The sequence below is a fragment of the Seriola dumerili genome, unplaced genomic scaffold, assembly GCF_002260705.1.
Source record: "Seriola dumerili isolate Sdu_G_001 unplaced genomic scaffold, Sdu_1.0 BDQW01000322.1, whole genome shotgun sequence".
NCBI classification, from domain to species: domain Eukaryota; kingdom Metazoa; phylum Chordata; class Actinopteri; order Carangiformes; family Carangidae; genus Seriola; species Seriola dumerili.
In genome coordinates this window covers 657,837-672,099 of record NW_019174577.1, presented here as the reverse complement: position 1 = coordinate 672,099, position 14,263 = coordinate 657,837, and the positions used below count along the sequence as shown (strand labels likewise).

The 14,263-nt window shown below is 41.3% G+C and overlaps 1 protein-coding gene across 1 annotated transcript in view; it reads left to right on the top strand.

Annotated features, from left to right (window-relative positions):
• Positions 1-14,263, top strand: part of celf5 (CUGBP Elav-like family member 5) — a 175,352-nt gene continuing 161,089 nt past the window's right edge. The window contains exon 1 of the mRNA XM_022759418.1: positions 1-358. Coding sequence (XP_022615139.1) covers positions 1-358 — 358 coding nt within the window. The remainder of the gene's footprint in view (positions 359-14,263) is intronic.

Genomic DNA, 14,263 nt, shown 5'->3' with positions numbered 1-14,263 from the left:
ATGGCCAGATTCACTCAGACTGAAACAAGAAGGCAGCACCATCCACAGCAGCCCCAGCCCGCTCACTCCAGCCTGGTTTTCACCGGACCGGGGGCACCGCCGACCCAACAACCACTACTACTTATCCCACATCAGCACCAGTACCCTCAGATCACATTTCCGAAACCCATGAACGGGTCAGAACCCATTTCAATTCATCCGGAGAGCGGCAACATGAAAGACCAAGATGCCATTAAGCTGTTTATCGGGCAGATACCGCGGAACTTGGAAGAAAAAGACCTGAAACCCCTGTTTGAACAGTTTGGGAAAATCCACGAACTGACAGTTCTCAAGGACCGATACACCGGCATGCACAAAGGTAACGTGTCGCCCCTCAAACGGCTGCGAGGCCCATATACAGCTTAATAATTGCTTATTATTACCTGTGCCTCTTGAGCGGATTTGTGTTAAAATAGTGCCACGGAAAATGCGGATATTTGTCACTTTTTAAAAAAACATGTTATCATGCTTAATCCAGAAATGATAGGCTATCAGTCTATTAGCTATTCCAAAAATATTCATCAGTGTCATCATGTGCATCATTGCTTATATATTGCCATCTAACATTCATGAGGTTTGGCATTTTGACCCAATTCTGGTTGTTCGGTTTGTTATTTTAAGTTCTGACATGTTAAGACGGCTGAATATTTTCCTGAGCCTTTGTATTTCCATCTTGACAAATCCACTTTTTTTCGATTACACGGGCAATCAAAATGGGAGATTTACAAATGTCATGAGTCCATTTCGTATGACGAATGGTGGTGGTGGTGGTGGTGGTTGGGGGTGGGGGGGACTGTGTTGTCTGTTGTTTTTTTTTTTATTTTTTTTATTGCAATTGAGGAGTATTTTCTTAACGCGCTCCTAAGTGGGGCAGAGGCGCTCGGAGAGGATGCATTTTTAAAGAGCCTTCCCTTGCCAGTCCCATCTCTTGCGGAGGGACGGCATCATTTATTCATCCATATGCTTTCTTTAACATCTCCCATGGAGCCGGGCTGGGTGCAAACCCGACACAGCGAAATCAGTTCAGTACCACAGTGTCTCCAAAGGGCGCAAGAACTGTCACAAGATGACGGACGTCGCCGCGGAGAGTGGGCAGTGATGCTGCGCTGCTTCTGCTGAAATGGAAGACAGAGGGAGGCAGAGAGGGTGTAAATCCACCCGGCTCACTATATACACTGACAACTTCCACCTTCCATAATGAAGTTGGTTATCAAGGATATACGGGGTACAGATCTCACAGCCCGGGTGGGAAAAACCATTTCACAATACGTGTCCCCCCCCCCACACACACCCACCCCCCCCTTACAGTCGATCCTAGCAGTGTAGACGTCATCATCATCATCATCATCATCATCATCATCATCATCATCATTCATCATTCATCACCACAACACTTGCAACCAACTTTAATTTTGTTGATTACGTTTCATTTGTATGTTGCTGTATGTTGGTTAGAATAATGACAGTGACATTAGGAGACCTCCATGATAATATAGACTGTCACTAGTAGCTATCATAATTATTGGTTTCATCGTAATCATAGTTTTAACATACTGGGCCAATGGACCAATGGACTGTTGATATTGTTTGCAACACCATATCCATGATTCAAAGGGAGAAAAAAAAACAAAAAACAGTCCGAACAAGAGTTGTGACATGCTTCATTCTTTTGCGTAACATTTATGGTTTAATGTGTGGTTCTAAAACTGCCCCACAGATGTTACAGACCAGAGACATAACCACGACTGTCATTTTGTCACAGTGCTGCTCTCTCTGAATGCCATTTTGGATTCTTCATCTTGCACTCCTGCAGAGCTCATGTTGATATGTGAAGGATGTTAGTACAGGAGATAACCCTTTTTATTGCAGTGACATTTAGAAAAGACAAATAACAATCTGTGACAGTAATGTAAATGCCATTTGCAAACATTGCAAACAATGTCATGTCTTCTGTGACATATAGAATCACCATCAGAAGATATGAAATTTGTTGCCATTACACACAACTGTAATAAAGCCTGTGTAGGCTATTGTCCTTCCCAAATGACAGAGGACGCAGTATTTCAACAACCAAACAGACCAACAAACTAGAGTAAGATTATAATTAATATAATTTAAGTGACATAAATGAGTAAGACAAATGTCCAAATATATGAAGATATGTTTTCTTTAATTTTTTTTGTGCATGTCCATGCTGAAATTAGCCGAAGAGCTAAAAAATTTTCCTGCAGTCTATCGTGATGTTTGGATCACAAAATGTTAATGACGGTTTCATATCAGATATAGTGAGCATTAGATTATGCCACATATTTCATGAAGCCACATGCCTGGATGGCAACCGCTCCTGTCTGATCTTAAAGTTGATATTGTCAGCTTGTAGATAGGAAGACAGCTTTTCAGTATAGCACTCATTTGGCATTCATCGGTATGTGCTGGCGTGTGCATGTGTGTGCATACATACACTAAAATGTCATTGCCCTATGTTGCATAATGATTGCAGTATTTAGCTCTTGAGTGATTGTCGCTTCATCACGGTGTCAGGGCAAAGAGAATTTAGGCTCTTAGATGTAATTCCCACAGAGAGACAATAGAGCTTTGATGGATCTGCATTTTATTCAGGTTTAATTGCAGCTATGATATACAATCTGGAGTTTATTATTAGTGGTAGTTATTTGCTCGGCTGTTTTTACATTTTACATAGGTCTAGGTGAGATTTTTTTGTATTACTATAATAACTATCATTGGTTTGTCACATCAGTGTTGCCCTGGTGTTAAAGTAAAAGTGCTAAAAAAAAAAATGTACTGACTGAATTCAGTGAAAGTCTGTATGATTTCCTCCTCAGGTTACTTATCAGTTTGAAATTTGTTTTGCAAAACATGACTTGTAACAAAGTGAAATCCCTTTTTTTAGTGTATAAAATAGAAAAAAATCCATACGGTGAACATGTATATGCGTTGTATATCAATCATAAGTTGTGTTACCATTCACTCGGTTTGATAAATAAATAAATAAATAAATAAAGCAAAAATAAAAAACATTAATGTAGGTATGAGATCATCTCTCTAAAGTATAAGTAAATATAATAAAAAAAGTTCATTCTGAATGCACTTCTCAAAGTGAATTTTTACAAACAACTAATTCATTTTAGATAAGTAAGTGAAATTAAATGGCTTAGAATGTAATGAATTCTGACCACACAATTAACAATACATAATCAAACCCTAATATGTCAATGATCTCTGATGAGGTTATTTTATAGTTAATCGTGTTATTAAGCAGAAAGGATTATGAATATGGATCCCGATGGAAACAGTAGAACAGCACCCTCAAACAAGCACATTCAGACTGACAAATACAGTGATGGGCAGAGGGATAAACACACACACACACACACACACACACACACACACACACACACACGCGCTATTTTCATCATACTAAGTGTTGTGCATTTGTAGTCATTGCACTTATTCTGTCATTTTGATTTTCATTTCATCCACATTGTGCTTTGTGTGTTTATTATTTCCTCTTTTGTTATGCAACTGTTTTTTCTCCCTTGGTAATCCATGAGGGAAAACATGGAATTAGTTTGTAAAGCGTGATAATAATGCATGGCCATAATAACTTGACTCAAGAGGATTAGCAAATGTGCATTGTCTGAAGCAGCAGTCTCTTGGGTGATCAGCTGGTTGCCTCCCTAAACAGTGGCTGCCTCTGCCAATTAAAAATTCAGTCTAGTCTGCCTCTTCAAATGATTAATTCTGCCCACGCTGTCGATGGCCTGCCAATTATTGTCGCCCAATTGGTATTAATAGGTAGAGGATTTCCTGATGTTGAATTTATCACAGACTGTGAAAACTTCTCCCCTTGGCTCTAATTAGCTTCCACTTATAGCACATGCAGAACACCACACTTAAATGTGTATGCACATGCATGTCTACATGTCTGCTAGTCTTATTTTTTTTTTTTTTATGTGTTTAGATTGCTGTTTTTCTGATTTTTTTTTTTTCTGTCAAATTGGCAGCTCTCCTTCGAAAAACTGAATGTGCCCTCAGAGCAATTCTGAATCTTTTTCAGGGTAGAGTTTTGTTGAATTTCTCTAATTGTCAAGACACATTACATCCTAAGAGTTTGGTTGAGATTGACTAATCTTCCCTCATGCAGTTAAGTAACATGCACTCAAAGGAGACAGATGGAGAAAGGAAGAAAAGATTTTTTTTTTTTCTGCAGGTGTGATTCAGCACACACAGACAAAACAATCCCTACGCTGCTCCAATCTGCCAGCAAAAGGCAGCCCAGTATCAATATTAAGCTAGTGTCGGGTATCATTGTGTTAATGCCTTTATAAATGGACCAGAGATATTGCCGTAGACCTCAGCCAAGCAGAAGCACAGTAAATCACAGAATAATCTAATGAAATATTTATTCAAGTTTTTATTTTTTTTTCTCCCTCTGAGTCAGACTGATGGATAGCATTCCTCTGTGGGTTGTCCTCCCAATAAAAAGGAGACAAGGAAGGAAATAGAAAGGGTTGAAATGCAGCATATGCATCAAACCAAAATGACATGGTATTACCATGAGACCGAAGTTTTCCTATATATAATTAAACCTGAAAGGCATTAGCATTGATTAAAGTGAGCTCTGGCTTGTTTGGTCCTCTCTCTCCTCTTTGATATGATGAAGGGTGAGTGCATCTACACGTCTCCATGTTGCGTGTTCCTTATGGGAAGTGTCAAAGATCACGGCACTGCTGTAGGACAGCATCCCCCCTGAGGAAACAGATGGACTAAATTCACTTGCACACCATAAACAGAGCTATGGAAGTGACATGGATAATACATACATAAACACACTGTTATATTATTCATTAAATAGACATCAGTGTAGCAAAGGGATTTTTGCCCACATGACCAATGTGAAGTTGCTAAAGAAATGAAACAATTTCATAAAGGTTTTAGGAAGAAATGAATTGTCTTCCACCTGCGTATGTGGACACTGAGTGGCAGGAGAAACAGTTATCGGTCTCCTTGCAGTTTTGTGCAGTAATTCGATTTAACAAATCTGGAATAAAATCTTCCGTCAGGGCTAGTGAGCGAAGGCCACCGAGCCAAGCTAATGCAGTAACAACACTCGCATCGCAATCTTTAAACGTCTGTAAATATTGTAATAAGCAACAGGGCTTTCCTCATAAAAGATGCAGCAGCTCAACTGGTACTGACAGGCGCTATGGGCCTTGACTTCAGGATGAGGAGTGCTGCCTCTCTCTCTCTTCTCCTCTTTTCTGTTGGTTTTTCCAAGGAGATTGCCAATCTCAGGATGCCGACAAGGCCGCGCTCTGCTGGAGGTTAGTGTCCGCACACCAAACTCACCTGGCTTTTATTCTGTCTCCGTTTCTTTCCCCTTAATCCCTGCCCAGGAGAGCCTTTCAGATGGATTGATTTCCTGCACCAATGCAACATTCATTATGGCTTGCAGTATATTTTGCTTTCAGTATATTGGAGGTGCCTTTACTCCCTGCCCTTTGAGGAATACGTTTGCTGTTAATGGGTGTCTGGAGCATGGATAGACATGGGAAGATGTACTGTGAGGTTTCAGGGAAAACATGGACCAACGTTATCACAGAGGCACTCGTTTATGAAACCCACACTACCTGTGTATTTCACTGTATTTCATTAAACGGACTAAAAGAAGCTCTGTGGTGGTTTCGGTTTGATTGTGGGCTTCGTGAACAGCGTCACATTTGGACGCATGATGTTAACGGCATATGTGTTTGTGTTTAAAGACATGGTTTTTTCAGCACTTGGCTGAAAAAACTTGATGATGATGCTGCTGCTGTTATATGTTAATACCAGTTACTATCGCCGAAAATGTAGCACTGGCCAAAAAAGTATTAACTAATGACTTGTTTGCACATGTGTTGATGATTTTTGGGAGGCTCTCTAATATCAATTAATATTAGAAATATTATTAATAGTTGATGTAACAAGAAAGGAAGTAAATTTGAATTCATTAGAAAATTGTTAGGGTATTTTCTTCTGTCTGTGCTGACAGCATTTTCATATTCTACAGAGAGGATGTTCGGTTGAATTATTTTTGGTGTGTTTCAGGTCACATTTCTCTTCTAAAGGTAGAGTCGCTAGAAGAGTACCGCCTCCTTGTTCATACACAAAGGTCACAGCTATTTCCTTAGTCTAAATAGAGGGATAGAAGCCTATCTATTTTGTATGGGCAGCTTAGCAGAGAGTGCCATTGCCTACAGAGCAGAGTGTACTCTTTTGAGGGGGGGTTATAAAGGCACAGAGGGAAAAAAAGGAGGGAGCGCGGGAGGGAGGAGGGGGTTGGTGGTTTCTGTTAGAATAGCATGAGCTCTTTAATGTTGTGTTTGAGCCTGACTGGGCACAGATTCATTTTAGAAGGAAAATGAAATAACAAGGGAGAGGGGAGAGAGGAGATTTTAATGCAATGTTTTGTGATAATCCCTCTCCATTTTGGAATGGTTCAGGAGAACTCATGCGATAAAGCCTTGTACAAGCCTGGAAAATAATAAGTTATTTGTCTTGCCTTATAGTACTGTGCCCTTGGAGGGCTCGCTAACCCCCATGTTTTGGCCAAAAAACAATCACAGATTAGTCAAGCTGTCACATCTCTCTGATTGCCAAATGGTTGAGCCCTTGATGCTGGTGTGAATGAACAATGCATAAATGTCGTACATGTATCTGCCTGAGAGTGCACGTGAACACAAAGCTGAGCGGGTATGACTTAGCAGTGTCACTCGATCCCTCTCTGTCACACAGCCCACTGTGACAGAGAGGAATTGGACAGGGAGGATGGCACATGTATGCAGCAGGGCCCACAAGGCGAATGACAGACAGACACATGGGCACAGAACAATGGATGTATGGACAGATGGATAAGTGCAGGGGAAACGATGAAGTGTTTGTCAGAGATGCAGAAACAAATGGTTGCTTTTATCCCAAGGCAGTGGGAGAATAGAGTGATGGCTCAGCTAGGGACATGGAGGATCCCTCTGACAGGTTGAGAGCTGTTTGGGCACCGGGGGAGGGAGGGGGCGGGATGGATGGAGGGTGGAGGAGGAGGAGCAGAGGCCAAGTTTGGCAGATGTATAAAATAATCACCTAAAAGCTGTTTTCACGAGAAAATCCCTCTAGTAACACCAGTAATAGTTATTCCAATATTATGTCTGTGCTGCTACTGCTAATACTTCTACCACTGCTCTTAGCTGTGATTTACTGTTATTATTCCTAAAATGCAAATATAAGCAATAATTAAAACGATCTTATTAGTCAAATATCTTCCTTTTTTTTTTTGACAACATGAATAATTCTCCACATTTCCTCCCTAAATGGCAATTACGACAACGGTCACACATTAAGCCACGTTAAGACCTATTTCTCAGAGATACTAAGCTATCCCTTTCTTATGAGGAAGACATATTTTAGATTGGAAAATGTCTATGAATGCTCAGGTCCGTGAGGGATGTGTGAAGATACATGCTGCTCAGCACAGTTATAAATAGAAATTCTGTGGTATTTCCGAAAATAGGTTAAGCTGCCATCGCTGCACTGCTGGCATGACATCACTGATTGCCTGCCAGCCTCCCCCAAAAGACTGCTCCCATACTGTGCTCAAAAGGAGGGAGAGAATGAGGGAGAGACAGAGGGAGCATCTGTGGGCGACTGGAGGGCCATGTCCCCCTCATCCCCAGCGCCGTCCCTCGCCTCCCCTCACTCACACCCCGTCCCCTCCATCACGCAGCCATCTCTCCCCTCACCCCTTCCATCTATCTTTCCCACTGAAGGAGCAACGCTGTAGCTAACAGTCTCTGTGCTTTATTGCCAGAGACACAAACCGGTCAGGGGCTTTGTACTGGAGATGTATCGGCGTCCACATTTTCTTTTTTTTTTTTTAGTGTGATACAAGCAAATTGAATGCCAAATGGTGCAGAAGAGACAGATGAAAGATGGAATTTGTGTTTCTTTTTTGATGATCAAATGTTAATTTAGTTGAATGAGCAGAGCACGTGGACTTTATGTGAGTTCCAACATGGCACCCGATCTGTGGTTCGCTATTCGACAGTAGATCTGGCTTAATTAAAAAAGACTACTCAAATTAATTAATGGCTGATGGGTTTTCATATAATTTTGTCTGCTCTTTGGATTCATTTCAGAGTACTGTCATCTATATTCCTCTGATCTATCATCTATCTATCTATCTATCTATCTATCTATCTATCTATCTATCTATCTATCTATCTATCTATCTATCTATCTATCTATCTATCTATTATTAATGTCTTGGTTGGTCATTAGCAGAATAGTATTTCTGGAATCCTCTAGGCTGAATGTGGTTACAAGGAAATATACGTCAATTCAATTAACACCCTGGTGCCTGCTTGTTAGTCAGATCATTAGTGTTAATTATTACTCTTCTCCAGCTCAGTGGTGACATGAGACAAATAAAGAAAGAAAGAAAGCCGGGACAAGGACACAAAGTCGTATTTTTTGGCATGCAAAGCATAATTGAAAATATGTGTTAGTTTCCTCTCAAGGTGTACAGCAGTATAATGAAGAAGAATGTGAGTGTGTGGTACAACCGGGTAATGGCTTTTCTCCTCCTCACATGTCTTTCTTCTTTATTCCTCTTTCAATCACTCAATCCAGACAACCTCTGGGCCTTTGAAGCTCTGTCTTTAAAGGTATCTTTCAATTTGTAAAATCAAAGTGACTGAAAACCTGATCCGTTTCTTAGTCCACAGTCAGTTTGCAGCTGCCAGTCATCTATGATTGTGGCTTTGCATGATCAATTGATCTGTCTCAAAGGTTTAAATGCTTTTCACCTTTCAAAAGAGGGCAAGCATTGTTAGGAATGCTGCACAAAATGTGCCAGTCAGGTGCCTGACATGAAGACTTTGCATCAGTGAAATAGTGCACTGTATTGTACTATACAGCAGTAGGAAATGAGTGTGAGCCAAGTGAAAGTAATTTTATTATTTCCTTTTGCCTGGACTTGTTTGTTTTTCTAAGAGGTTGTTTCAGTACATGAAGAGGAGGAGATGCAGTTTTCTGACTTTGTAGGGGGGGGTGGGTTGGGGTAGTGGGGGTGCTCAGAGAAACTTCTATTGATTTCTGAGCGAATCCCTTGGCCCAAGCAGACTTGGCTGAAGTAGGAGGGACGACGGGCTGGAGAGACGGGACTTGGCAGGTAAACTCCTGTTGGCCTTCCATAAGTAACACAGCAGGACGCAGTGAGTGTGAACCTACACATTATTTACAGCTCTGTGAAACTCCATCCAATAACAGTGTCAATTAGTTTGCTCATCAGGGATGCAGGCCACTAGATGTACTTATAGATTGGGCTCTAGCTTTACAGTAATAGCAGAAGGGAAATGAAGTACCCACATAGTCTACAAAAGCCAAGGAGGACTTTAAAGGCTAAAGCACAGTGGAAGATGCCAAAGTGCTATAAGTGTTACCCAGAGCCACATACTGACAGAGTTCAGGCCAACCTGGGAATGGGCGGTTGGTTGCAGTCGATCACATCACCTCCCAAAACTGCGCCTACTGCCAAAAGACATTATCTTAGAACTTTATCAGGAACTAGTTGGAACTGTATTACTGTTTTCAGTCTTCTTCATGCTGGCCCGCCTACAGTGTATAGTCACAAGTATATATGTGAACTTTTGAGAGAAATACTCCACAGTTGGATTATATATGAAGCACCACTTATGCCTTGAGAGAACTGTTTAACCTCAGTGCCACACAATAGATGGTGAAGTGTGAAGTTGTCAAAGTCTGTCTCCCTGCATTGTTATGATGGCTTCTCTGCCCCAGTATTGATCCTGAAACATGGACCAAGCATTTCAGGAAGGAATTTATTGCATTTGTCACACTCATTAGGCAATGCACACCACACAGTAACATGTGCATGTATACATTGTGTAAATGCACACTCATGTTCACACACGCACACAGGCAGTCCTTTGGGATGGGCTGCCTATGGATCTGTTTGACTGCTGCTTGGAGGCAATTGTAGTCTATGTGTGCGAGTAGCAACAAATCAATGGCTGAGGTGTCCTACTCAGGGGTCAGAGAGGATACCAGGGAGGGTCCGGGGGACTATTTCTTGCCCTCATGATGGACACTGATACTCCTCAGTGCTCTGTGACGTTCATCCTCCCCCGGCCATTGCTCAAGGTGAAGGGATGATGGGAGGGGTAGTGAAAGGAGAAATGGAGGAGGATTTGGAGCTGGACGCAGCAGAGATGAAAGGATGGAGTGATTGATGAAGGAGTGATGGAAGAGTGTAGTTAGCTTCAGGATCAGGAGATTGTGACTGAGTACAGTCGCTGGCTCACTTTAAGGTGGCTGTCTGACTTAATTAAGGTTTACAGGTTACGCTAGGCTACTGCTTATATTACAGCGCTCATTACAAGCCCATTAGCCCTGGGCAGAGAAAATATTGTTGTCAGAACAATGAGTGAGAGGATTTTGGAAAGTCCTTGCCAACTCCATGCACCAGCTCTTCTACTTTATTATACATCTCTGTCTGTCCTCCCTCAGTCTGTCCTCCTTCTCCCTGAACATTGGCGTGATTGTTTGAGTGTGTGAACAGATCGAGGGTCTTTTTTTCAAAGGTGAGGGAGTGATTATATGAGTTAAAAGCTTCTCCGAGACCAGACTGATTACCCCCCTCACGGTCAATCTGCGCCACTGAGCCTCCTGCCTCCCTGGCTGGCAATGATTCAGGTCATAATCACATTGTATCAGTGCTGATGATGTGTGTTTCAGCTTCCGACCCCTCTGAAAAAGGCTATCAGTTCCCCCGGAGCCCCACATGGCAGTAAATGAAGTAAGCAAGTAATCTACCCACAGTGATAGCATTTTCCAAAGAGTGCAAATGATGTGTGAGGGAGCAGGCGAGACTGGTGCCAGGACTGGCTCGGTTTCTGCTACCCTCACACTTTCTGGCCAAGGAAATGCCACATTGAGAGCAAGTTCACACTTTTTCATTACACCGGGGCAGCTTGGCTCCTTTGGGGCAAGGAGATGGAGAAAAGGGAGCAGGGAGGGTATGAAGGGGGGGGGGGGGGGGGGTGTGAAAAGAGGGAGGTTGTGGGTTAAGGCAGCCAGGTCTCCTAGGCATTGCATTCATATTTGACGATTCTGCAGTACATGATTTATGCCCAATGCCAATGAAGAAGTAGGACGTTCACATTGAGCTCCTGCACTTGCCGTCACAGCTTGTAGCAGTCAGACGCCATAGTGGCAGGCACAAATTAATCTCTTCATGGTCTTGCCTTGGATATATCAGTTTCATTACCTGCTGTGGCAGTTAGGTTGTTGTGAAATGATATCATGGCAAAATTGTCACCATGTAGGACACCATATAAAAAACAAAACAGACAAAACAATAAAAAATGAAACAAAACAAACAAATACAACAAGTGCCAAATAAAAAGTTACATTTAGTTGCATCCCTGCCACTTTATTTATGGATATTAGAAAAATCAGAAAACAAAAGAAGAGACCATTGTTTAAGTTTGTGAGCCCACAGACATTATTGACCATTTTGTAAATGAATGACTTTCTGAAACAGCACTTGGATTTAGCACTAGGAGTTAGGAAATGGAAGTTATGCAGTGAAGCGATGCCACCACAGATAAAGATTTACAGCAAAACTTTCAAGACACACACGTGACATAATATAGCTTAACCAATTTCACTGGTCAAAAACAGCTTTGTTTAAACTCTAAACAGCTAATTGTGCTGCTGATTTAACTTTGTTAGCTCCTCCCTGTTATTATTGCTCACTAACTGGCAAGAGAGAAACAAAATTGCCTCAATCTAAAGTGTATCTGTTCTCTTGTAATGATCTGTTATGATCTATAGTTTTCTTGTGTAGGGTAAAACCATGGGTAAAACTGAATTATTCACCAATATGCAGTTTAGCAATTTTGTCAATGACACTGTTGCCAATAAAGCTCATTGGAATCTGAATTAGCCAATCAGGTGACAGCAGCGTTTGATTGTTACAGGTGCCACTCTGGAGTTGCGACGTGCCACTGTAACTGCCACCGAGCGATAAAAACAAACAAACAAAAATTAACGTAAATGTTGTTAAAACAGTGAGTATCCACTGCACTGTCAAATATGTGAAATAAGACCCTTCTCTGTCGGGAGCTCACAGCTGTGCCCTCAGGAGGAGCTGTTCACCAAAATACGCTGAAAGCTCTTTGAAGTTGGTGAGTCATGAGGCGAAATCAATTAGTTGTACGCCTACGAGCGCAGTTAGCTAACTGTTTCTGTTCAAGTAATAGGCCTATAGCCCCCCCGTGTGTGTGTGTGTGTGTGTGTGTGTGTGTGTGTGTGTGTGTGTGTGTGTGTGTGTGTGTGTGTGTGTGTGTGTGCGCGCGCGCGTTTTCCCAGTGTTTAGCTGTATCTTCAGGAAGTTGGTAAATATACAATATAATACAATATAATAAAACAGTCGATGTTTTACATATGATGGGGTGACTGTTCTGTGTATTTTGAGTTAAAGGAGATACTTGTAGATGGCAGGATATGGAGGGTGATTTTATTATAGTGATTCATTTCATTCATATAATGTATATTTATATTTTCCAAGAGAATCTATTCAATGCTTATATTGTAAGTAGTCTTATAAGGTAATTGATTAAGGATAATAAGTTCTGGCCTTCAATCAATTTCCATTTAGGTCCAGCAATGTTTTGTTTCATATGAATCCACAAACTAGATTATTTATGGGAATGAATGAGGGACAATGTTTTTGCTTTGGGGGCAAAATATCAGTAGTTTTAACACTGATTTTCATAAAACTCATTGCTTATGTGCCAATTTTGGGATAATGTAGCTGCACTGTGTGCAAATGATCACAGCCCATGATGTGGCGCTGAATGCTTTCCCATATAAGAGGAACAACACTGGTAAAGGTTTCACTTACCTTGGTGGTTTGACCCCATAAAGCACCATGCCCCATTGTTAATGCCAGTAGAAGCCTTGTGCTACTAAAGGAGGAGAGTGTGGATGTCAGTGTTGGCTGTACTTTACTGTAACTGATCTCTAGGAGCTGAGTTTCATTTTCATAGCTGTGATCATGTCTAAACTATATTTGCAGGACACCCTACAGAATTGTCCAATATTGACATTGTGTTTGACAAAAAAAGTCTTTAACAGAGGTGACAGGATTGAAATGTCTATTTCATCAGTGTTTTGGACTGATGAGGATGACAGCAGTTAAACATGTAGTAGGTGGAGTATGTTCATATCTGTGTGTTCATATCTATGACTGTATCTGTCCTCTGGTCATGTGATAGTGCATACTGATTTTAAGCAAGTTTTCAAGTGTGAATGCACTAAGTGTATGACAAAATAAAGTGCAATCAAAGATGTCAGTTTGCATTCAAAATCGGCTTGATTTTCTGACGCTAACTGACATTCATGTCCCACAGAGCATTGCTCAAAGGAAATTAAGGAGCTGCTCACAGCTGCAGAAAAACAAATTGTGTATGGTAGGGATACCGCTCCAGGAGCACCCCGGAAAACAAAATTAAGTATTAAATCTAAACATTTTGAAATCTAAGTAAACATTTTACTTTCTCTTCATGAAATTTAAATTGGCAGTGGAGAAGCGATGTCTGTCGACACAAGTATCATTTCCTGTTAGCATAGAGCAGTACATTCATTTGTTAGGTACTAACAATTTTTTGTATACGATATGGATTTGGGCCAGTAATCGTGTTAATTGTGTGCCTAAAACAAGTGCTTACACATGGTTAGAGAGAGGGCCAGGATCAGATGTGTGTGTTTCAATATACAGGACCTGTAAACTTGAAACACATACTAGACACATTCTAGAGATTGATCCATAGTTTTGGTAATGGAGAGCCTGGGCCACAGTGAATGTAAATGGCTTCTGTCACCGCAGCTATACAGTACGTTCCACTGCACACTCTGTCTCACTCACTCTCTCTCTTCCATGTAAGACTCTTTAATTACATGCCAATTCAACACAGTGGAGATGGAGAGCCTCAGCCCTATTTCCTAGTACGCACACTTTACACACTTAAAAATTATCATTAAGAAATAGGACATGAGTAGAGTGCAGTTGGCATTGGTGAAGAGAAAGAAGTCGGGAAAGGAGAGGAGGGAAGAATGAAGGGGTGCAAAGGGGAAAGCAGGAATT